Genomic DNA, 22,520 nt, shown 5'->3' on the forward strand with positions numbered 1-22,520 from the left:
AGAATTATGCAAAAGGAAGTTTCATATGTACAGTAGTTCTTTTTCTTCTGATTGCATCTTATCTCCATTTACCTGTGCAAATTCAATCTTTTACCCCAACTTCTTTTATGTTTTCATTGCCACAAATTACCCCTTCTTATGCTGTGAGTTCATTTCCAAATTGCAATATTGTCTTCTTCTTTTTAAATAAATTTTTTAGCTCCTTTAACTTTTATGTTATTCTTAAGTGTTTTATGCCCTATTTTGAACAAGTGTTGTGGTTTCCTGGTTCTGTCTGCTAAGTCATCTTGCTCATAGTTTTGTATCTTTTTGTTTCATGTAGAAGAACACCTTTCAGTATTTCCTGTAATTCAGCTATTGTGGTGGTAAACTTCCTCAACTTCTATCTGTTTGGTAAAGTCTTTATTTCTCCTTCATACTTACAGGATAATTTGGCTGGATATATTATTCTAGGCTGGTGACTTCTCTTTTTCAATACTTTGAATATTTGATCCCACTCTCTCCTAGCTTGTAGAGTTTCTAGTGAAAAATTCGGTGATAATTAAGGGGATTTCATTTATAGGTTACCATCTGCTTTTCCCTGGCTGCCTTAAAAATTCTTTCTTTATCATTAATTTTTGGCAATTTTAATACAGTTTGCCTTGGGAAAGGCCTTTTTAGATTGAGATAATTAGGTATTCTGTTTGCTTTTTGTATCCAAAGATCCAGTTCTTTCCAAAGGTTTGGGAAATTTTTGTTAATTATTTGTTTGAATAGGCTCTCACGTTTTTTCTTCCCCTCTTTACTTTCTGGTATACCCACTATTCTTATATTGCTCATTCTAATGGAGTTATATAGTTCTCACAGCATTTTTTTTTTTTTTTTTTAAATCTCAATTCTCTCTCTTCTTCCCCCTAGTCATTTTTAGATTTCTGTCTTCTGTGTTACTAATGCTTTCCTCCATCTGGTCTGCTGTGTTTTCTAAGCTTAGGATTCATTCTTCTCTTTTACTGTGTTCGTCAGCTCCAGAATTTTTATTTGGTTCTTTTTAATAGTTTTAATCTCTTTAGTGAAGTACTTCTATTATTCATTGATTTTATTTCTGAGTTTGTTGAATTACTTTTCTGAGTTTTCTTATATCTCATTGAGTTTTTTTCTAAACTGCAATTTTGAATTCTCTCATTTAAATTACATATTTAAGGTTATTTTCTGGAGATTTTAAATTTTCTTTTTGAATTTCCTTTTGGTTATTCATTGCGCTTGATGGATATTTTTCTGCCTGGGCATTTGTGAAAATGTAAGTTGCTTTTTAAATGAATTTATTGATAAGTAGAGAAAACAAAACATGAATTTCTTTGTTTTGTAGTAGGTGGAGCAGAAGCCCAAGTTTTTTTTCTCTTACCTGCACTGCTGGGGCTTCTGGGAATTCTATTGGGTGGTGCTAACTAGGCTGTGGAAAATCTCCATATTCCCCAGCAGGTGGGCATCCCCTCCATGATCCGATTTCTTTGGTCTCAGGGCAGTACTCCTGTTGATTGGAAGAGACAGGCTATGGATTTCTTCCTGTGCGCTCTTAGTGTTACCCACCTTAGCCAGAAGCTGCCCATAGGGCAGCTCCGAGTTGAAGACGCTTCCACTAAGTTGTGCAGTGATGGGTGGGGGATGGAATGGGGAGTGAGTGTGCAGATTCCAGTTCTTCTCTTACTGCAATGAGTAAAGACCACTTAGATTGGAAAGTGTTTTTGTTTTTTTTTGCCTCCCAGCTCTCTCATGATTTGCTGAGAGAGAATCTTGTTGTCCAGTGGGTCACAGAGGGATGGAGTTGGCAGATTACCTGTCTGTGGAATCCTTTGTTTGATGCTGGTGGACTTTGGAGCACTGCAATGCAATTTTTTTTGCATTGTTTCCCTGCTCCTGTGCCTGGGCCCACCCCTCTGGTCTGGTCTACCCAATGAGGACTGCATCCCAGCCCTTCACTACTATTGCATATGATGGGGCTGCAGTGAGCATGAGTCTGCGGGAGGCTTCTGTCTTTGTCCTTTTTCTTCTTTGTCCTATCTCTGTTGTTCACTTAGATAAACCCAACTTCAGGTGTCTCTGCATAGCTGTCACAGACATGTTTGTGTGTTGAGCAGGGAATTCTTTGTTGAATTATATCTGTCCAACTTGTTGTAACTTAAAGGGAAGAGACTTGGAGGTCCTTTTATGCTGCCATACTGCTGACCTCACTTCTCCCAGCATGCTTTTTTAATACAAAACGTTTGACTTCTAAGAATTTTTTAAATTTTATTATTAGTTTCAAGTATACAGTACATTGGTTAGACATTTATATAGTTTATAAAACGATCCCCCTAATTGCTCTTTCTCCCCTCTGGCTCTCCACCTAGCCATTACATTAATGCTAACTGCATTCCCTATGCCATGCTCCCCATCCCTATGACTGTCTATCACATACTTATTTGTACTTCTTTAACCCTTCACCCCATTCTCCCAGCTCCCAAACTCCCCTCTCCCCTGGCCTTCACCAGATTGTCTTCTATATTTGGCGTCTGCTTTTGATTAGTTTGTTCTTTTTGTTCCTAAGAATTTTTTGATATTTTAAACATTGCCTAATAATCGTTATGAGAAATGATAATATATAATGTTACTTGTATTTTAACCATTCTCATGTGTTAAATATTAAATGATGTTTGATTCTTTATTATTATCAAAATTTGCTTTGATGAACAAACATATATAAATATTTATAAGCATTCTTTTTTTTTTAATAGGATAGATTCCAGAAGTGGAATTATAGAGTGTAAGGCGGTAATCCCTTTTAAGATAGTCATTTAAATTTTTTAAATGCTTTCAGAAAGTTTTATAAATTTATAATAATAAACATATGGATATGCCTCTTTCAATTATTTGTCTCCTCTAAGTGCTCTTTTATTTTTAAGATTTGCCATTTTCATATGTGAGAGAAAGTTCTCTATTGTTTTCATTAACTGTGCTTTGACTATTGATGAGATTGAATATATTTTCATATATTTAATAATGATGCATTGATCAGAAAATGATGTATTCCTACCTTTTTCTTATTGGGCTTCTAAATTCCATGTGGTGTCTAAGATGTAGTACTATGTATATTATTCATTTGTCAGATATGCATAATGGCTGTTTTATTTTATTGGCCTATTCTCACAGTGGTAAAATATCATTTTATGTTTTGTAGCAATTGGTAAAAATCAATTAAATATAAAATTTGATATGTCAACTTTTCTAATTTTTGTATCTTGGATTATTTGTTCAAGTCTTTGTTACTGTCTTAAGGAAAGTTTTGCAGTTCTCTTTACATGATGTTGCATGTTCTTTGTTAAAATTATTTTCACATATTTCATAGTTTCGTTGCTAGTGTGATTAGGGATCTTTCACCATTACATTTTGTGTCTAGAAAAGTTAAGGATATTTGCATATTTATTTCTATTCAGGCAACTGGCTAAATTATATAAAATTATTGAGGTTTTTGGTAGACAGTCATCTCTTAAAACTAACAACAAAATTTCCCACTTATGTCTAGTAGCTGTACTTTTAATTATTATATCGCTTTATTATATTAACTAGATCATAAAGGAAAAATTAAAATAATACGACTTCCTGAGTACCTTGAAAGTCATCCTTGACCTCTGACACAAACAGATTCTTCTTTAATTGTCCAGTCACATATGTGGAATCAATCTCTCTATGGGAAACTCTGATACTTTTGAAAAAGAAATAGTATTCAAGACCATAATTAGATCTCCAGGGATATACGCTATATTTTGTTTTTCACACAAAGACTTAAGGTATAGTGGAGAAACAATGAGGCTACTATTTACCTTTATAAAAGCAGAATTACCCTTTTCTCAAAAGTTCATTGGTTTTGGGGGTATGGAAGAATATGTGGATCATTAATTATACTCTTGCCATAATAGCTTGAAAATTGGAAAGAAATGTTTGAGAAGAGTTTTCAGATATTAGACAATAAGCAACATAAAACTTTGTTCCCTAAGAGAAGAGAAACAAGGAAATGTGTCCTATGATTGCCCTGGCTCTATTCCTGATGTCAGTTTTTGGTTTACAATACCATGAGTGGATGGAATTTGTAAGGCAGAGTTCCTAAGAAGAGGCAGTAATATGCAGGAAGAGTTTCAGAAATTTGCATAGAGGTCCTCATAGGTCTGTTCATGAATATGAAACCCCACAGATCAGGGAAAGAATGAGAGTACTTTAAGCTGAACAATTTCAGTGTTTACAGAGGGCCAGCAGATATTTGAGTTATGATTAAAGTGAAGAGATTTTGTGAAAACCTGGGATAATCATTAGAGATACCAGAAGTGTCATACTAGTAACACTACTAAATTAACCCTAGAGAAAAGGATATTCTAAATTTTCCCTATCAAAGCCTTAAAAACAAACCTGATCAAGCTGTTCTGCAAGTAACTTAACTGCCTCCCAGCACAAAGTACAGCAATCTTTAAAGGAAAACAACAAAATGCAGGCATTCTACACAATGTAATATTGACAATATCTAGCATAAAAATTTAAAAAGTAACAAACTTGCAAAGAAGGAGAATTATGTGACCCATACTTTGAGAAAAAAATTCGTCAGTAGAAACAGCCCCCGAAATGTTAGCTGATAGAGACTTTAAAAAGCTATTATAGCTGAGTCATATTCCATTTTATATATGTACCACATCTTTGGATAATGAACACATAATGCAATATACATATGTAATGTCAAAATGTACGCTTGAAACCCAAATAATTTTATTAACTAATGTTACCTCAACAAATTTAATTTTAAAAAAGCTATTGTAAATTTTCTCATGGATCTAAAAGAAAACATTACCATAATGAGAGAAATGAGAGATATGAAAAAATACACATAGAATTTCTAGAAATGGGAAAATGCTATAATTGAAATGAAACATTCTGCAAATGGGATTAACAACAAAACAGGCAAAACAGAGGATAATATCAGTGAGCTTAAAGGTAAGGCAATAGAAACTATTCAAATGGAAGCAAAAGATAAAAACACTGAAAAAGATGAACCAGTGGGATACTATCAAATGTTTCAGCAGTTGCAGAAGGAGAAGAGAAAGAGAGGAGACTGGAAATATTAAAATAATTTTTAAAATTTGATAAAAATCATAAACTCAAGTTCCAAGAAGATCAATAAATTTCAAATCAGTAAAGCACAAAGAAATACAAACAAAAGCACATTATAATCAAACAAACAATGAAGAGAATATTTTAAATGTGGCCAGAGAAAAAGACCCATTATTTCCAGAGGAAGAATGAGAAGAATGACTTCAGACTTCTTATCAGAAAATATGTAAGATAAAAAACAAATGGCATAATTTAAATGAGAGGAAAAAACTGTCAGTTTAGTATTCTATAGATCCAATGAGAATCTTTCAAAAATTAAGGCTAGAAAATACTTTTTCTCAGATATAAGCATCTGAGAGAATTTATTGCTATGCACTACAGGAAATATTAAACTACACTCAGGTGGAAGGAAAATAATGTCAGATGTAAGTATGGGTCTACACAAAAGTAATGAAGAGTGCCAGAAATGAAAAAGAAGTGGATAAATATGAAATACTACATTTCATTGAAATGTTTTAAAAAAGACAATTGACAGTTTGAAATAAACACACTAATAATATACTATGGCATTTATAACAGAGTAGTCTTATTTTATTGCTGTAAATATCCCATTTTATGGATATTACACAATTTATTCATTCATCTGTTGATGATGATCTGATCGTTTAAAGTTGCGGCTATTTTGAATAAAGCTACTATGAAATTTTTTTATTGTGGTAAAAACCACATAACATCCACATCGTCTAGATGGCAAAGTAGGTAAATGCTGTGCTCTCCTCTCAAGACCACCTCAAAAGTATAACTAAACCACAAGACAACTGTCATTGAGAATTTCCTGAAGTCTAGCTGGACAGAAGTCCTATAACTAAGGATATACGTAAGAAGCCACTTGACACTGATAGTAAGGGTGGAGATACAGAATGGGCTGGTCCCACACACATATGTGGTGGTTAAAAATTGAGAGGGCTATCTTGGCTGTGGAGGTCCCCCATGAAGAGCAAGGGGTCTCAGCTCCACACCAGGCTCTCTAGTTCAGGATTCCATATGATTTTACTTATATGTAGAATCTGAAAAAAAAAAAAGTAATTGATGAAATGAAACAGAAACAAACTCATAGATACAGAGAACATTTTGATCGTTACCCAGGTGAGGCAGTTTTGGGGCATGGGTGAAAGAGGAGAAGGAATTAAAAGGAACAAATTGTGAAATAGTCATGGGCGTGTAAAGTATGGCATATAAAATACAGTCAATAATAGTGTAAAAACTATGTCTTGTGTGAGATCTATTGGGGGTAATCACTTAATAAGTTGTATGAATGTGCAGTCACTATATTGTACACTGCAACTAATATAATATTGTATGTTAATGGTAATTGAAAATAAAAAGTTATTTAAAAAACACAATGTAAAAATTGCCATCGTAACCATTTTTAAGTGTCAGTTCAGTAGTTACGTTTATTTACATTGTTGTGAAAAAGATCTCCAGAACTTTTTCATCTTGCAAATCTGAAACTCTAGTACCAATTAAACAACTCTTCTTTCCACCATTGCAACAGACCCTGCAAACCACCGTTCTGTTTTGTTTCTATGAACTTGACTACTTTAGATACCTCATGTAAATTGAATAATACAGTATTTGCCTTTTAGTAATGGCTTATTTTACTTAGCATAACATTCTCAAGATTCATCCATGTTGTAGCATATGACATGATTTCCTTCCTTTTTAAGGTTGAATAATATTCCTTTGTACATATATACCCTATTTTGTTAATATAATCATCTGTTGATGGACATTCAGATTGTTTCTACCTCTTGGCTCTTGTGAATAATGGTGCTAAATGAGTATACAAGTGTCACTTGAGATTTTGCTTTCAATTCTTTTGTGTATGTACCCAAAAGTTGGATTAATGGATCATATGGTAGTTCTGTTTTTAATTTTTTGAACAATATCTATACTGTTTTCCAATACAATTGTACTATTTTACAATCCCACCAACAGTGTTTAAGAATTCCAGTATCTCCACACCTTTGCCAACACTTGTTTTTGTGATTTTTTTAAAAAAATAGTAGTCACCCTAATAGGTATAAAGTGATATCATTGTGGGTTTTTTTGCCTTTTTCTTATGATTAGTGATGTTGAGCATCTGTTCATATTTTTGTTGGTCATTTGTATATCATTTTTGAAGAAATGTCTGTTCAAGTCCTTTTCTCATTTTTTAAATAGGTTATTTGATTTTGTTGTTGTTGAGTTGTAGGAGTTTTTGTATATTCTGAATATTAACCCCTTATCAGATATATGATTTGCAAGTCTTTTCTAATTTCATAGGTTTTCTTTTCACTTTGTTGGTTGTATCTTTGGATGCACAAAAGTTTTTAAGGTTGTAGACCCATTTGTCTGTTTTTACTTTTGTTGATTGTACTTTTAGTGTCATATCCAAGAAATTGTGTAGTCCAGTGTTATGAAGCTATTTTTCTGCATTTTTTCTTGCTTTTTATAGTCTTAGGGCTTACATTTAAGTCTTTAATCCATTTTGAGTTAATTTATATTAACTCAAATTTATGTGCATGGTATGACATATGGGAAACTTTATTCTTTTGCATTGGCTATCTAGTTTTCCCAGCACCTTTTTCTAAAGAGACTCCTCTTTCTCTACTGAGTGGTCTGGGCACCCTTGTCAAAGATCATTTGGCCATATCAGTAATATATTACTGATAGCAATAACTGAATAAATAAATGGAGATAAGGGAAAACCCTTATAGTATAATCAATATAGAAGGAATAATTGAGTTAAATAATTATCAATGGATGCTGAAACTAGTGGATGAAAGTTTTATGGGACCTAGATACTTACATCATCTTACAAGTATCTCCTTATAAATTAATTATTAATTATAATGGAAGCATAGTAACTTAGAGAGGAAAAACTTGGATGATCGCACCTTAACCATGTGGTCCAAAAGTAACAGCATGATATTAGAACAAACTGACAAGTGTCTCCTAAGAAGGCCAACATCACTTATGTGAACTATTCTAGAGTAAAAGTATACACACACACCCCCCATCATGAAAGTGGTATGATGGGACATTGGATACCCTGAACACAGTACCTTTTTCCTTTGTACATCGAAGCTGTGGAATAGAGAAATTAGATTCATGTTCTTAAATTGAGATCTTAGAAACTGAGAGATGTTTTATATTATTTTGAGAGGTAGCATAGCATTATGGTCAAGGGCAGGGCTTCTGAAACCAGGTTGCTTGGGTTTAAATCTTGGTTCTATCACTTACCAGCCATGTGACTTTTGCCTCAGTTTTTTCATCTGTAAAGGGGTAATAATAATAGTCCTGATCTCACAATGTTGTTGTAAAGATTGAATGAGTAAATCTGTATAAAGTGCTCAGAATAAAAACTCACACATAGTGAGCACCATAAAGATGTTTGCTATTATTATTATTTGATAATTAATTTATTAATTATAGAAACCTGCAGTTCCTAATGCTATGCTGTATCTATGTATCTGGTATCTGCTTCTAATACAAAAAGCCTTTGCCTAAAACTCAAGCAAATAAAAGCAAAAAAAAAAAAAATACCAATAAGGAAATTTAACTTTGGGTGGTGAACACATGCAATACACATATGACATATTATTGACTTGTACAATTGAAACCTGTATAATTTTATTAGCCAATGACACCTAAAAAAATTTAATTAAATAAAAAGTAAAACCTGATAATGGTCAAGGGCAGTGTTATGTTCTTAAATATTTAATGTCTCATGTTCTACCAACTGACCTAGCAAGGTGTTGCTTCTAAAACTGCCAATAAAATCTCATGCGATTGGCAAAAACAAACAAACAAATGTTTAATAACCACCTGAGGTGGGTAAAGTCTTCATTTGTAAGTACAAATACTTCAGAATACCACATGATGTCACTGAACTTGAGAAGAGATGTGTACTGTCAGCTCTGGGAGCTGGTACTAGCTGGCTACAGCACACCACTAAAAGTGTCTCATTGTCATTAGAATTTAAATATCTGTTTTTGAAATTGCACACTAAATTTTCAGGTGAGCATTTGAAGCTGGTAAATTTTCTCGATGCAAATATCGTGAGCCTTCATAGCTTTTTTAAAGCAGTTTTTTGTGTGCGTGTGCACAGACACACATGCTTTAGGCTATGAAATCATTTGACTTATAAGTTTACCTCTCTAAATAAATCAAACAAAATTACACTAGATGAAAATACAAAAGTAAAGTTGATGATCTGTCTGATCATTTTACTTTCTATGAGAAAATATTCTTAAATGCTCATTTAAATTTTTAAAAATGATCCTAGGTGTGTACTTCCAAGTTGAATTGTCATTGTTCTCAGGGATTCCAACCTCCAAATTGCCAGCAGAGTAGCAGAGAAACTTCTGTATTGCTTGAAAAACCAGGCAAGTATCTATTTACATATCCATTTAATAAAATTCTCAAATAGCCTATCTTCATAAAAACAAAGTTATATTTTTGTCACTGAGGAAGAAGCCAATATTTGTAATTAAAAGGTAAATAGGCTTCTTTCAAGAAATGGAAACCAAACATGCCTTCTTAGCTTTGCTCTTTTTTTAATTTTAACTCTCAAATATGATTAAAGCTGAGAGTATCTTTTAAAATTTTTATTTACTGATATCATTGATTTTCACCTTTAAGAGTATCTTTCAACATTTCCTCCTTTTATAATTGATCCTGTAATCTCAGCTCTACACAAACATTTCCTCTGTGCCTAGCACTGTTACTATGTGTTCATTATAGAAAAAATAAAGGAAATCAAAGATAAGTTTTTACTGTGAAGGGGTTTACAGTTTAAATGAGAAAAATCCGTAAATTGTTGTTAAAGAGATCACAGAGGGATCTCTGAACATCTAGCACAATGTTCAATTCTTTCACCATGACTTTAGTTTATGTTATTCATTCATTGATTTAGCAAATATTTATGGAACTCCTAATATATGCTAGGTGCTGGTCATATGGCACATGGGATGTACAGTAACAAAATAAAGCCCTTCTACTTAAGGATCTTAAAGAATATGTTTTGGGCACCCAGTGCTAACTAGTTGCATAATTAGGGTTAGGAATCAAGTCTCCTGATTTTTATGCCAGTGCTGTTTTAGTAGCACTGCAATGGTTCCATATATAAAAACAGATCTCTAATGTCAAAAAGCCAACAATCTAGTAAAGAAAAACAGGATATCCACAAATATAGTGAAATTCTATGATAATGCACCTTGTTACTGCATATTTTTTTGGATAACCTTGCAATCACACTATCCCACTTCATATATTATTGAAAATTTTCAGTCCCATTAACAGTGTTATGGTGAGATTTTGCTGTAGATTCTATATAATGTAGAATACGTTGCAGCTTTCTAGAACTTGGTCTCTATTCTTTTAGAATGAGAGATAATAGAGATAGTCCAAAGAATCATAATAGAATTATGATTATATTATTTGTCCATGTTATTTGAATAATAACAAAAATTAAGAACATTGTAATTAGTTTGCTGCAACTTGAAAGTTAGACAGCTTAATTTTTTTACCTTGATTTTAAAATGTATTTTTATTTTTAGGTTTAATCATGGAAAGAACTTTTTGGAAGGCTGAAAAGAACCGGTGGCTTCTGGGTTTCTATATTGCTTTACCTGTTCTCATTATAACAACCGTAATAGCTATTTCATGGAATCGTTTGAAAAAGTGGTTCACCAAAGAAGAGGAATCCCTAAGTAGTGGGTAAATCGAATTTGTGTTCTGAAGTTAAACTTTAGTACCATTTGAATCTAATCATATATAAGACATTATCATAAGCAGCAACAGGGACTTTTACAGGGACTTTGAGTACTACATTAGTATCTCACTTAATTGTGTGTGATAATTTTGAAAATTCCCATTTTAGAGATACAAAAATTTGAGAGTGTAGTTTAAGTAACTTGGCCAAAGTCTGTCTTTTAAATTGAGAGAAGAAAACCTCAAATGTATACACATCTATTGCTTTCAAATACCCTGGTGGCTCTCAAAGTGATCTGTGTCACTTAAAGAAGAAACACCAGAAAATACTTAATAAATACTATTAAAAATGAAGATTTCTGGGCCTTATCATATATGAAATATTTCAATGTGCATTGCTGCCTCATGTATGAAATAATTTTAAAAAAATTTTTTGTATAAAATCTTCAGAAGGTGAATTTATAATTTAGCCTGCAACATATTTTTACTTTTTAAAAAAGTAATTCAAACACAAGGAGAACAAGGTTTCAAACACCCATTTGCCCACCATTAGAAATTTTAAAAAATGTTAATATTTTTCTTATTTTTTTATGAGGTAACCACTGCATCTACAGCTATAATCCCCTTCTAGTATTATCTTCCTCGCTGCAGAGAAAAATCTGAAAGTTGATGTATGTTACATATTTTTACTACATATGGCTGTATGTGCCATATCCATGAGCCATATCTAGAATTATATATAATTTTAAATATTTATAGTTTTTTATAGGCACATTTCCTCTTCTAATTCTAATTTCATTTTTTTCTCTTTTTATTTTTCATGATCAGTCTTCTTAGAAGTTTTCCTATTTTATTAGTAATTTGAAAAATAGTTTAGTTTTGTTGAGATCTTTATATTTCCTTTATGTTTATTATACTTAAGTTTTGCTCTTTTCCTTTTTGTTCGACCTTTGCTCTGTTTCAAATCTAGCTTTCTTGAATCTAATTCTTTGTTTATTAATTTTAAATCTCTTATTTTCTAACATATGTTTTAAAAGCTAAAACTTTCCCCTTTATATATCATTTTATCTACCCTCTCCAGTTTTTAAGATATAGTTGACATTTGGTTCAAAAAATTAGAAATTTCCAGTATGATTTCTTGTTTAAATCATGACTGAATTTTATTCTTTAGTTTTCAGTTATGTGATTTATTTTTGTTGCTATAAAAATCATTTTCCAATTTTATTACTTATCGGGAGAAACTTGACTTTATTATTTAGACTTTCAAATGTTGGATCCAGAAAAGAAGTCAATTTTTGTAAAAATGTGTGGTTGATATGTATGCTGAGATTATTGTGACATGGTATGTTTGTTTCTTTGTTTTTAGAATAACCTTTTTATTTTATTTTTATTTTTTATTAAATTTATTGGGGTGACATTGGTTTTAAAATTATATAGATTTCAAGTGTACAGTTCAATAATACATCATCTGTATATTGCATTATGTGTTCATCACCCAAAGTCAAATCTTTTGTCACTATATATTTGACCCCCTTTACCCTCATGTACCTCCCCCGCCCTCCCTTTCATATAGTAACCACTAAACTGTTGTGTGTGTCTTTGAGTTTTGTCTTGTTCATTTGTTGCTTTCATTTACTCATATCCCACATATGAGTAAAATCATATCATTTTTAATTTTTTCTGTCTCAGTTATTTTGCTTAGCATGATAATCTCAAGATCCATCCATGTTGTCACAAGTGGCAATGTTTCATCGTGCTGTTTCAAATTATCTTTATACTTACTATTTTTTTTTCTTGTCTGCTTGATAATTTATTTTCTGTGAGCTGGAAAATGAAGTTTTCCAATATGTCATGACTTTCCTTCTGATTGTTGAAACTTCTGCTTTATATATTCTGAGGCAGTGACTAAATTTCTGATATGTTCTTGATGTGTTTCTTTTTATCATTAATAATTGTATCCTAAATTCTGTTGTCACTTTTTTATATTGCTATACCAACTTGTTATTTGAAAGTTAGATTTACCTAGTATGTCTTTTTTTCATCCCTTTTTCATTTTTTTATCAGATTAAAGATTTTATTTTCATAAAGGGAAACATTTTTTTCTTTTTCATCTTTATTGAAATATAATAGACAATTAGCTGCTTGTATTTACATTGTACAATCCAATGAGCTTTTTTTTCACTTATAGTTGTCATACAATGATATACTAGTTTAAGTTGTATAACATAGTGATCAGAGATCCACATAACTTGCAAAGTGATCACCCCTCTTCCCTCTTACATATTTATAATAACATTATTAACCATCCTTCCCATGCTATACTCTGTATCTCCATGTCTATTCTGCAACTATCCATTTGTACCCCTTAATCCCTTTGCCTTTTTTTTGTCCTCCCTAACCCCCTCCCTTCTAGTATCCTTCTAAATATTCTCTGTATCTATGACTTTATTTCTGCTTTTGTTGTTATTGTTGTTGTCATTGATTTTGTTCTTTAGATTCCACATGCAATATTTGTCTTCCTATATCCAACCCATTTCATTCAACACAATACCCTCTAGGTCCATCAAGGCAATATCTTTTTCCATCCCCTTCCTTTCAGTGTGTGTATATCTTTTAATCTGAAGTGAGTCTCTTATAGGTAGCATATGTAGGGGTCTTGTTTTCTTATCTATTCAGCCATGCTGTCTTTTGGTTGGAGCGCTTAAGTTTTTCCATTTGAGGTACTTGTTGATAGGAATGTAGCTGTTACCATTCTTTATTCCTGTTTTTGATACATGTTTTTTCTTCTCAGAGAAGTCCCTCCAACATTTCCTGTAATACTGGCTTGGTGTTGATAAATTCCTTTAGCTTGTTTTTGTCTGGGAAGCTCTTTATCTGTCCGTCAACTCTAAAGGATAGCTTTGCCGGATCAAGTATTCTTGGTTGTAGATCGTGAGTTTTCATGGCATCGAATATCTTGTGCCAAACCCTTCTGTCCTGCATAGTTTCTTTTGAGAAATCAGCTGCCAGTCTTATGGGTGCTCCCTTGTAGGCAACTAACTGCTTTTCTCTTGCTGCTTTTAAGATTCTCTCTTTGTATTTAAACTTTGGGATTTTAATTATGAAGTGTCTTGGTGCGGGCCTCTTTGGATTCCTGGTTTGTGGGATTGTCTGAGCTTCCTAGGGTTTTATGTCTATTTCTTTCACCAGGTTAGGGAAGTTTTCCAACATTATTTCTTCAATTAGCTCTTTGACGTCTTTTTTTCCTTCAGGTACCCCTATGACACAAATATTTTTGCTTTTAATAATGTCCCATAGGTTCTTTAAATTATTATTATAATCTTGGCATCTTTTTTCTTGCCATTCTGATTGAGTGTCCTTGAATTTCCCATTCTCTGTATAGGTCATTTGATTCTATTCTTTATTCACTTTGTTTATTCCATTTAATATACTTCTCGGATAATGTGTTCTTCATTTCTGACTGGTTTTCTTTTATAATTTCCATTTCCATTTTTATGTTTTTTATCTTATTGTTGAAGTTCTCACTGAATTCATCTACACGTCCCAAAAGTTCATTGAGCATCTTTATATTCAGTGTTTTGAACTCTGCATCTGTTAGATTGCTTGACTCTATTACTTTTGGATCTCTGTTCTGTTCTCTTGTATGGTTTCTGCTGCTTTGTCTTCCCATTTTGGCTGTCTTTCTGTGTCTGTTTCTATGTACTAAGTAAAGCTCCTAAGTCTCCCAGTTTTATTAGTGTGGATTTGTGTAATAGGTGTCCAGTGGCACAGTCCTGAGAGGGGTTCAGCTGCAGACCAAATTTAGCCCAAGCCTGTGCCCCTCTAGGGCCACCTGTTAAGATTCAGCAAGCAATTCATGCTATGCTCTAAGTTGCCTCAAAAGGCCACACCAGAAACTGAGGTCAGCTGCTACCATGGTGAGTCTAGGCGCTACTCTTCAAGGAGCCCCTGATTCGCTGCGGATACACCTGGATGTGGCTTGGGTGGGGCCGTGAGTTGGAGGAGGCGGGGTTTCAGGGAATCCTCTGGGTGGAGCGACCTCTGTTATCCAGTCTGATGACGTCAAGGCTATGGCAGACTGAGTCTGCACACTGGGAAAGGGGAAGGCTTAACAGAGGAACAATGAATACCTCCGGCACTTCTGTATAGAGTCAGTGTTGCCTGAGCTCTCATTCCAACAACTCAGTCTCCTGCCCCTGTAAGTCCCTGTGAAGTCAAATTGGCACTGGTGCTCAGAGCGAGCAGGTCTGCCACTGTGAAAGTCTGCTCGCGGATGTGGCCCCTTTAAGATTTACCCTTCACTTAGGTTTTCCCAATGATAACATCTTACATTAATATAGTGCATTTTCACAGCTGGGGAATTGGTATTGATACAATATTATTAAACTACATATTCACCAGTATTTACTTGTACTCATTTTTGAGTATATGTGTGTATAGTATTATGAAAAATTTTTTATTTTTATTTTTCAATTACAGTCGACTTTCAATGTTATTTTATAGTAGTTTCAGGTATATAGCATAGTAATTAGACATTGATATAAGTTATGGCGTGATCCCTCTGATAAGTCTAGTACCCAGCTGGCACCATAATAGTTGTTACAATATTATTGACTATATTCCCTGTACTGTACTTTAAATATCTGTGAGTATTTTGTAATTACCAGTTTGTACTTCTTAATCCCTTCTTCATCCAGTCTCTTAAACCCCTTTCCATCTGGCAGCCATCAGTTTGTTCCCTGCATCTATGAGTCTGTTTCTTATATGTGAAATCTAAAAAACAAAATAAATGAACAAACAAATGGGCTAGTGGTTACCAGATTTCTTCAGCTACCATATATTTGATCCCCTTTACCCACTTCACCCTCCCCCATACCCCTTATATTTGACCACCTTTACACTGTCTACCTCTTCCTTCCTCCCCCGCTCCCTACCCTCTGGTAACCACTAGCCCATTTGTTTGTTCATTTATTTTGTTTTTTAGATTTCACATATAAGTGAAATCATATCATCATTGTCTGACTTATTTCACTCAGCATAATACCCTCTAGGACCATCCATGTCATTGCAGAGGGTAAGATTTTATTCTTTTCTTCGGCTAAGTAATATTCCATTGTATAATTGTACCACCTCTTCTTTATCCAATTTTCTAGGTTGCTTCCATCTCTTGGCTGTTGCAAATAATGCTGCAGCAAACATAGAGATGCATATATCTTTTCAACTTACTGTTTTGGATTTCTTCAGATAATACTCAGAAGTTAATTGCTAACATAAGGTAGTACTATTTTTAAATTTTTGAAGAATCTCCATACTGTTTTATATAGTAGCTGCTGCACCAATTTGCAAACCCATCAACAATACCTGAAGGTTAGCTTTTCTCCACATCCTTGCAACACTTTTTGTTTGTTGATGTATTGATGATACCCTTCTGACAGGCATGAGATGATATCTCATTGTGGTTTCAATTTTTTTTTTCTAATGTTTAGAGACGTTGAGCATCTTTCCATATGTCTGTTGGCCATCTGTATGTCCTCTTTGGAAAAGTGTCTATTCTGGTCTTCTGCTCATTTTTTAGGCGACTTTTAACTTGTCTTTTTTCTTTTTCTTTTTTTTTGTGTGTGTGTGTATTGGGGTAACATTGGTTAATACAATTATATAATTTTCAGGTGTATATTATAATTTGACATCTATATATCCTATTATGTGATTACCACCAAGAGGCCAGATTTCTTCAGCTACCATATATTTGATCCCCTTTACCCACTTCACCCTCCCCCAAACCCCTTATATTTGACCACCTTTACACTGTCTACCTCTTCCTTCCTCCCCCGCTCCCTACCCTCTGGTAACCACTAGCCCATTGTCCATGTCCCTGAGTCTCTGTTCTGTTCATTTATTAATTTAGAGTTTATATCCCACATATTAGTGATATCATGTGATTTTCAGCCTTTTCAGTCTGGCTTATTTTGCTTAGCATGATTATCTCGAGGTCCATCCATGTTGTCGCAAATGGCAGTATTTCATCTCTTCTTATGGCTGAGTAATATTCCATTGTATATATGTACCACAGCTTCTTTAAACAATCATCTATCATAGAACACTTCAGTTGCTTCCATGTCCTGGCCACTGTGAATAGTGCTGCTATGAATAGTAGAGGGATTGCTGGATCATATGGTAGATCCATTCTGAGTTTTCTGAGGAACCTCCATACTGTTTTCCATAGTGGCTGTACCAATTTGCAGTCCCACCTGCAGTGTATGAGGGTTCTTTTTTCTCCACATCCTCTCCAACATTTGTTATTACTTGTCCTGTTGATTATAGCTATTCTAACAGGTGTGAGGTGGTTTTATCTCATCGTGGTTCTTGTTTGCATTTCCCTAATAGCTAATGAAGTTGAGCATCTTTTCATATATTTGTTGGCCATTCGTATGTCCTCTAGGGAGAAATGTCGGTTCAGGTCCTCTGCCCATTTCTTGATTGGATCGTTTGCTGTTTTGTTGTTATTGAGTTGTATGAGTTCTTTGTATTAGGCCTTTATTGGATGGTTGTCTTTTTACCTTGTTGATGATTTCTTTTGCTGAACAGAAGCTTTTTAGTTTGATGTAGTCCCATTTATTTATTTTTGCTTTTACTTCCCTTGCCTTTGAGGTCAAATCCATAAAATCTTCTTTAAGTCCAAGGTCCTTGAGTTTAATTCTTATGTTTTATTCTATGCATTTTATTGTTTCAGGTCCTTTTTTCAGCTCCTTAATCCATTTTGAGTTAATTTTGGTGTGCAGTGATAGACAACAGTCTAGTTTCATTCTTTTGCAGGTGGCCTTCTAGTTTTCCCAGCACCATTTATTGAAGAGGCTTTCCTTTCTCCTTTGCATGATTTTGGGTTCTTTGCCGAAAATTATTTGCCCATATAAATATGGGTTTCCTTCTGGACTCTCGATTCTGTTCCACTGGTCTGCGTGTTTATTTTGATGTCAGTACCATGCTGTTTTGATTACTATCACTTTGTAGTATAATTTGAAGTTGGGCAGAGTGATGCCTCCAGCCTCGTTCTTTTTCTCTCAGGATGGCTTTGGCATTTCGGGGTCTTTTGTGCTTCCATACAAATCTGATGATTTTTTGTTCTATTTCTTTGAAAAATGTTGATCAGATTTTGATGGGAATTGCATTAAATCTGTATAATGCTTTAGGTGATATGGTCGTTTTAATTCTTCCAAACTAAGAACACGGAATATCTTTCCATTTCTTTGTATCTTCCTCGATTTCTTTTAATAGGGTCTTGTAGTTTTCATTGTATAGGTCCTTCACATGTTTCATTAAATTTCTTCTTAGGTATTTTATTCTTTTTGTTGCGATAGCAAAAGGAATTATTTTTTCACTTCTTTTTTTCATGCTTCATTATTAGAGTATAGGAATGCTATGGATTTTTGAACGTTGATTTTATATCCCGAGACTTTACTGTATTTGCTTATTGTTTCCAGTAGTGTTCTTGTGGAGTCTAGGGTTTTCTATGTGAGAATCATGTCATCTGCAAATAGTGACAGTTTGACTTCTTTGTTTCCTATTTGGATGCCTTTTATATCTTTCTTTTGTGTGATTGCACTCTCTTGGACCTCCAATGTTATATTGAATAAATAAGAGTAGCGATAGTGGACAGCCTTGCCTTGTTCCTGATCTTAGAAGGAAGGTTTTTAGTTTTTCACCGTTAAGTATGATGTTGGCTAGTGTTTGTCATATATGGCCTTTATTATGTTAAGTTACTCTCCTTCTATACTGATTTTGTGAAGTATTTTGATCATAAATGGATGCTGTATCTTGTCGAAGGCTTTTCCTGTATCTATTGATATGATCATATGATTCTTATTTTTTCATTTGTTTATGTGGTATATCACATGAATCGATTTGCGTATGTTGAACCATCCCTGTGCCACTGAGATGAAGCCCACTTGATCGTGGTGTATAATCTTTTTAGTATGTTGCTGTATTCGGTTCACTAGTATCTTATTTATGATTTCTGCATGCGTGTTGATGAGAGATATTGGTCTGTAGTTTTTTTATGTGTGTGTTATCTTTACCAGGTTTTGGTATCAGAGTAATATTGGCCTCATAAAATGAATTGGGAAGTGTTGCCTCCTCTTCAATTTTTTGGAAGTGTTTGAGGAGAATAGGTATTAAGACTTCTTTGAATCTTTGGTAGAATTTGCTGGTGAAGCCTTCTGGTCACGGACTTTTAGTTTTTGGTAGGTTTTTGATGATTGTTTCAATTTCCATACTGCTGATCGGTCTATTTAGATTTTCCAGATCTTCTTGATTCAGTCTAGGAAGGTTGTATTTTTCTAAGTACTGATTCATTTCTTCTAGATTATTAACTTTGGTGTTATATACTTTTTTATAGTATTTTTGCATGATCCTATATATTTCTGTGATATCAGTAGTAGTTTTCCCTCTTTCTTCCCTGATTTTTTTTTTTTGCGTCCTTTTTCTTTTTTTCTCGAGTGTGTCTAGCCAGGTATTTGTCAATTTTATTAACATTCTCAAAGAACCAGCTCTTTGTTGCATTCATTTTTTCTATTTTTTTTTGTTTTCAATTTCATTTATTTCTACTCTAATTTTGATTATTTCTTTTTTTTCTGTTGACTTTAGGCCTTGTTTGTTATTTCTTTTCTAGTTTTTTTTTTTAAGATGAAACTTTAGGTTGTTTATTAGGCTCGTACTTGTTTTTGGAGATAGCCCTGTAATGATATGAACTTTCCTCTGGTGACCGCTTTTGCCATGTCCCAAAAAGTTTTGATATGTTATAGTATCATTATCATTCATTTCTGTGTATCTCTTGATCTCTCTTTTTATTTCTTCCCTGACCCAGTTATTTTTCAGTAGCATGTTGTTTAATCTCCATGTATTTGTGGTTCTTCTTGATTTCTTTCTGCAGTTGATCTCTAGTTACAAAGCCTTATGATCAGAGAATATGGTTGGTATAATTTCAACCCTCTTATATTTGTTGAGGCTATTTCTATGTCCCAGTATTTGGTTGATTCTTGAGAATGTTCCATGTGCACTAGAGAAGATTGTATAAGCAGCTCTTTTGGGATGGAAGGCTCTGTATATGTCAATTATGTCCAATTGGTCTAATGTGTCATTTAAGGATGTTATTTCCTTATTGATTTTCTGTTTGGATGATCTGTCCATATCCAACAGTGGGGTATTTTAGGTCCCCTACTACGATAGTGTTTTGATCTGTTTCTTCCTTTAGTTCTGTTAGTAATTGCTTTACATATTTCAGGGCTCCCTGATTGGGAACATAGATATTAATAAGTGTTATGTCTTCTTGGTGTATGATTCCCTTTATCATTATGAAGTGTGCCTCAATATCTTTCTTTACCTTTTCTATTTTGAAGTCTATTTCATCTTATATCACTACTGCTATTCCTCCTTTTCTCTGAATGCCATTTGCTTGAAATATCATTTTCCATCCTTTCACTCTGAGTCTATATTTGTCTTTGGAGCTGAGATGTGTCTCCTGGAGGCAGCATATGGTTGGGTTTTTTTTTTTGATCCATTGTGCCTTTTTATTGGTGAGCTCAGTTCTTTTCCTTTTAGGGTAATTATTGAAATATAAGGTCTTCTTTTAGCCATTTTAACTTTTGCTTTCTGGTAGCTTGGTGTTTCCATTGCTTCCTTGTCCTTGTGTTTCTGTTTTCTTTATTTTGGTTGGCTTTTGTGGGTTTTGCCTCTGGTTTTTCTTGTTTTATGTTACATACTTTAGTTCTGAATCTTTGGTGTGTGGTTACTCTTATGAATATGAAAAGGATAGTTATATATATACACGCATGTATATATATATATATACAATATATATATATACATATGTATATATATATACATATATATATATATATATATATATATATATATATATATATATATATAGTTGTCCATTTTCTTCTGCATGTGCCTTATCTCCTTTGTCCTTTGGAAATTTGGATCTTTGAATCCTCCCCTGTTCAGTCATTGTTATCTCAGTTTGTCCCTATGTATGCTGAACATTCATTATTATCTTGCTATAGCAATTCTCTTCGTATTATTTAAGCTTATAATGCTCTGTTCTTAGTAAGGGTTATACTCCTCTGCTTCTATTTGCCTGATAGTCACTTTACTCCTAATTACGATTTTTTTTTTGTTTGTTATGTCATTTTGTTTTAGATGAGCTGACAACCTTTCAGTATTTTCTGTAGTGCAGGCCTCGTAGTGGAGAATTCCCTCAATTTTTGTATGTCTGGAAATATCTTCATTTCTCCTTCATATCTAAAGGAGAGCTTAGCTGGATACATTATTCTAGGCTGGTAATTCCTTTCACTTAGTAGTTTAAATATTTAATTCCATTTTTTCTGTCTTGTAAGGTTTGTGCTAAGAAGTCCTAGGATAATCTAATGGATTTTCCTTTATATGTTACTATTTTCATTTCCCTGGCTGCCCTGAAAATTCTCTTTGTTGTTGATTTTCGATAACTTTAATACAATGTGTCTTGGTGAAGGCCTTTTTGGATTGAGATAATTGGGTGTTTTGTTGACTTCTTGAATTCCAAGGTCCAGCTCATTCCTTAGATTTGGGAAATTCTCGTCTACTATTTGTCTGAAAATGCTTTCTAGTCCTTGCTCCCCTTTTCTTCGCCTTCGATAATGCCCGTTATTCTTACGTTTCCTTTCCTGATGGTATCAGCTACTTATTGTATTTCTCTTTCACTATTTTTTATTCTTTGGTTTCTCTCTTCTTCCTTCCAATTTATTTCTAGATTTTTGTCTTCAATATAACTGATCCTTTCCTCATTTAGTCGATTCTATTTCCCAAGCTTGCTATTTCATTTTTCAACTCTTGCAGTGTGTTCTTCATCTCCAGAAGTTCTATTTGGTTCCTTTTGAGGGTTTCAATCTCCTTGCTCCGTTCATCTAGATATTTTTTCAAGTCTTGAAATTGTTGATTTGAGTCACTTTGGATATCAATTTTTTTCAGAAGTACCATCCTGAATTCTCTGTCATTTATGTCGCATATTTCTATGTCTGTAAGCTTATTTTCTAGACATTTTTTTTTTCTGAGATGCCTTGTCACCTTCGTTGTTCATGGTTTTTAAGGGACTATTTTTGCACTTAGGCATTGATGGAAGTGTATTCTGTTGTTTTTCCAGAAAGAGGATTTATTATATAAAGGTCTCTCTTTAGCCTGCTGCAAAGAAGGTACTTTTTTGGTTTCCAGTAGGTGACGTTTAATCCTCTTGGTTCCCTATCTTATCTAAAGCCTAAATAACTTTTTTATTTTCTTGTAGATATTTAATCACACTTGCTACTCTCAGTTTTAGTCCCTGTAAGTGTTCGCGACAGTTTCAGTAGCATTTGCTCAGATTCCCCTGGGGCTCCACAATGTTTGGTCTCAGAGGGTATGGGTGGAGGGGCCGTCTGGATTTGGGGTTGGGTGCTGCAGCTCATCCCCGGTTTTGGAACTGGGGCAGGTAAAAGTCACCTATTGTTTCTCTACTGTCCCATCCTGCTTCTCTGCTTTCTGCCCTGATGACTGGGCCCTGCTGCCAGGTGCTAAAAGTTCTGGTACTTCCAGGCAAGCTGATCAGGCAAGTCGCTGCACCTTCACCCCTCTACCTCCTCCTCCAA

At 33.9% G+C, this 22,520-nt stretch overlaps 1 protein-coding gene across 1 annotated transcript in view; it reads left to right on the forward strand.

The window, feature by feature from the left end:
• Positions 1 to 22,520, forward strand: part of LOC120595419 (disintegrin and metalloproteinase domain-containing protein 32-like) — a 168,961-nt gene that overhangs the window by 112,230 nt on the left and 34,211 nt on the right. Inside the window, exons 18-19 of the mRNA XM_039853518.1 lie at positions 9,440 to 9,539; positions 10,713 to 10,872. Of these exons, the coding sequence (XP_039709452.1) occupies positions 9,440 to 9,539; positions 10,713 to 10,872 (260 nt within the window). The remainder of the gene's footprint in view (positions 1 to 9,439; positions 9,540 to 10,712; positions 10,873 to 22,520) is intronic.

Source organism: Pteropus medius, unplaced genomic scaffold (assembly GCF_902729225.1).
Source record: "Pteropus medius unplaced genomic scaffold, Ma_sr-lr_union100, whole genome shotgun sequence".
NCBI classification, from domain to species: domain Eukaryota; kingdom Metazoa; phylum Chordata; class Mammalia; order Chiroptera; family Pteropodidae; genus Pteropus; species Pteropus medius.